Genomic DNA, 3,261 nt, shown 5'->3' with positions numbered 1-3,261 from the left:
AATGTATATATACATATCCTGTTTTTAATACGTTTCATTAGAGGACACATTCTAACAGAAAGAAAGAAAGAAAAAACGTACCGGAAAAAACAATTGTACACACAAATTTCTGAACAAAGACATAATAGTAAGAAAATAACTTACAGTTAAATTCTTCCACCAAATGCTGTAAACAAGAAAAAAAAAAAAAAAAGATTTCAAATTTTCTATAACAAATAAGTATTTGAGAAATATTGCAAAATGATAATTCAAGAAAAACTCATTTTTAAAGTAATACTGAACTTTTTTTTCGTGTTTAATCAAACGATTTTTTCTTTTTTCTTACAAACACAACAAGAACATTTTTTTCACAACATTGACGTCTTTGGTCTGTATAAACAATAACAAAACATATTCACTCGTAGAATTCTTATCCTCTAGAAAATAAGTTAAGTGTTTTCTTGTTTTTTCAATAACAAATATATACATAAAAAGTGGATTCTCGTGTGAAGTACAAAAAGTGAATGGAAGGAGAAGAAAAAAATAATTATAATAATTATTAAAGTAGCTGTCACTAAAAAATAGTCACTCAACTTGAGTGGAACTGAAAGAACGGAACCACGACCTGTCACGGTCGGATCAGCATCACATCAAATGCACACTCATTCACGCATTCTGTCCTACTGTCACACATGGTTCGTTCAGTAGTCACACAACCATAGTAGCTTAATTAACAAGTGAGTCTTTTTTTGTTTTACTTCTTAATTTCTTACGAAGTGGTCAAGTCAATGCACCCTCAACCTTCTTTTGCAATTGTCACAGTTCACCTCCACCACCGGTCTTTTTTCTCACTGCATTTTTTGTGTTTCAGCCTAACAAAAGAAAAATAACAATAACAACACTGATGAAAGACTGCTACACTCAACATACTGTGGCGATGGTACTGTTAACTGTTGATAACTTTTCTTGCATCATCTTTTCCCTGTAGCCACACTGGAAACCACGGGTGCCGTCTGGTCCTTTCGGGAATCGAATCACGTTCTCTGGAAGCGTCAATGCACCGTGAGTTGCTCCACTGTTACTTCGTGGTCTCGTGGATAGATAACTCTGGCTGCAGGATTCCGCTGAAGCTGCCGCTGCAGCAGCTGCTGCTGCTAGGCGTCGCTGTACCCACGGGCTAAGAGCTCCTGAATCGGGAAGGCTGGCAGATTTTTGTTGGCGCGAGTTGACATTTTGTGGTTCAACTCGAAGAAAATTGGTGGGGGAATTTCTACGTTGTGGACTTCTACGACTAGATATTGGCGAGGATCCGTGTTGATTTACCCGTCGCCGTGAAGATGAATCATTTGACCGTGTGGAATCATCACCTTCTGAACCACTTGGGCATGATGACTCAATATCGATTGGCTTTAATGTTGAAGCTGTGGATTTCTTGGGTCGTTTCTTCTTCTTCTCTGACGTCTGACTTTTGGTGGACGTTGTAGAATCAGTCTTTTGTTGCTGGTCCTTTTCGGCTGCATTTTCCTTATTTTTTGCTGCGTTATTATCTTTTTTCGACGTTTTCTTGTTATTTGAAGAGCCTTTTGCGAGTTCTACTACTCGTAGCCCCCGCCAATCTTGCTTGTTGCCACTACATGCTTCATTCACAGCTCGTCTGGCAGATTCGGTTTTTTCAAATTCCACTAGCGCACAAACGGAAGACCCAATTTCAGGATGACGGCTTACAAACTGTCGCACATCAGCTGGGACGGGGTTTCCAGGTCGCAGGATTCTAATCAGGGCAATATCACCGTAACTGGAAAAGAGTTCAGCAACATTTTCAATGGTGGGTTTGTCAATTGGAAGGTTAAGGGCCACAACTGTTCTTGAAGGTGTTGTTTCGTCATACTGAGGCAAAGGGTCCACACGTCGAATCTTGGTCTTGGCCTCGTTGATCTCCAACTTTTGAGAGCGTTGAAGAGCATAGGCCACAACACGCCAGTCTTTTGATAAATGCTTCACACGTTTAAAACTAGAAATAAGCTTAAGTGAGACATACCCTTCCTTGTTTCTCTTCACATGCTTCAACAAAAAAGCGTCCTTCGTGATATTCACATCAGAGAAGTAAAATTCAACTTGGCCGACGATTTTGTTTGCTAGTTCATCGTCCGGGGGTATGAACTCAGGTTCCGAAGAATCAACAACATCACAGCCAGAATCTTTCGAATCGGATCCACTATCAGACAATTCTGCGGGTGGGGGGTCTATTCGAACAACTACTGGGGGCGTTGTAGTCCCTTCAACAAAAGTCATGGAAATATCACTGTCAGTAGATGAAATACTGTCTCTTGTGTCCCTGTGCTTCATTGGCGGCGGTGAAAAAAGACACTCGTCACATTCAACAGGTGGGTTTAGCAACACTAACTCTTCACTTGGCACTGGCATGGTTGAGATTTGTGGGATAGCCACTGTTCAGGAACTTAAACACAACACAACAGCAAATAAACAAAATGTAGAGAAAAAGTTCAAGTTTTTTCACGGGATACTCGGTCTAGACGCAGTCGAAACCTTTGAATCCCAGAGAACAACACACGAGGTTGTTGTTGTTGCACCTCAAGCGGCGGCGAGTAGCACGTGCGTCGGCAGGCGGCAACTAAAGGAACTTTGAGTTGCCCTCCTAGCTGTAGCAACTTGCTGATTTTGCTGCTGCTACCTCGTGGACGGCTGTTGCAATCACAACTGTTGTGATTTTGAGGCCGGCCTTGGTCTTATAAAGGCTAGAATGACGTGGTTCAACTTCACGGCACAACTCTACACGTCTGCAGCGCATGCGCACTGGTTAACCTGTGGGGAAACACGCAATTGAGACGCCAGCGTGGTCAGACACAAGAGGCGGGTGAATGTTTTACCGGTGATTTTGTCACAGGTTCAAACTGATCCAGTTGTTTTTTGTCACCGGAACTTGTATTAGATAAAACGTTCCGGTTTCACTGATCTCTGCGTACGACTGGTAGTAAATGATAGTGATCGCAAATTATTGTTATTGAGCAACTGTATGTTTTTCATTAAGGAGGAGAAACAAATAAAGAATATTATACGTACAAAACATCCTTTTAGAACTTAATATTTTATTCGACAATAATTTCCTATTTTCCTTTTCCATTTTTTTTTCAGTCTTACTTCGAACAAATTATGCCCTGATTTCTTCATTGGTTAGATTGGATTTTAGCGTCCCTTTCAGCATGAGACTATAGGACATCTACGTAGATATACAGCTTAACGTGGGACCCGAATCACATGATC

The 3,261-nt window shown here is 40.9% G+C and overlaps 1 protein-coding gene across 1 annotated transcript; it reads right to left on the bottom strand.

Moving 5' to 3' along the window:
* Positions 1-262: 262 nt before the first annotated feature.
* Achl (La ribonucleoprotein translational regulator Achilles) lies at positions 263-2,724 on the bottom strand. Its single transcript, XM_081745828.1, has one exon. It carries the CDS (start codon positions 2,401-2,403, stop codon positions 901-903), a length of 1,503 nt encoding a protein of 500 aa, XP_081601954.1. The 5' UTR covers positions 2,404-2,724; the 3' UTR covers positions 263-900.
* Positions 2,725-3,261: the final 537 nt, after the last annotated feature.

The sequence above is a fragment of the Thermobia domestica genome, chromosome 2 (assembly GCF_964235325.1).
Source record: "Thermobia domestica chromosome 2, izTheDome1.hap1.1, whole genome shotgun sequence".
Lineage (NCBI taxonomy): Eukaryota > Metazoa > Arthropoda > Insecta > Zygentoma > Lepismatidae > Thermobia > Thermobia domestica.
Note: the sequence above shows the minus strand (reverse complement) of the source record. Positions and strands in the feature narration are given on the sequence as shown.

Bases quoted from the DNA above. Each gene is read 5' to 3' on its own strand.
- Achl (XM_081745828.1), bottom strand. From the start codon at position 2,403: ATGCCAGTGCCAAGTGAAGAGTTAGTGTTGCTAAACCCACCTGTTGAA.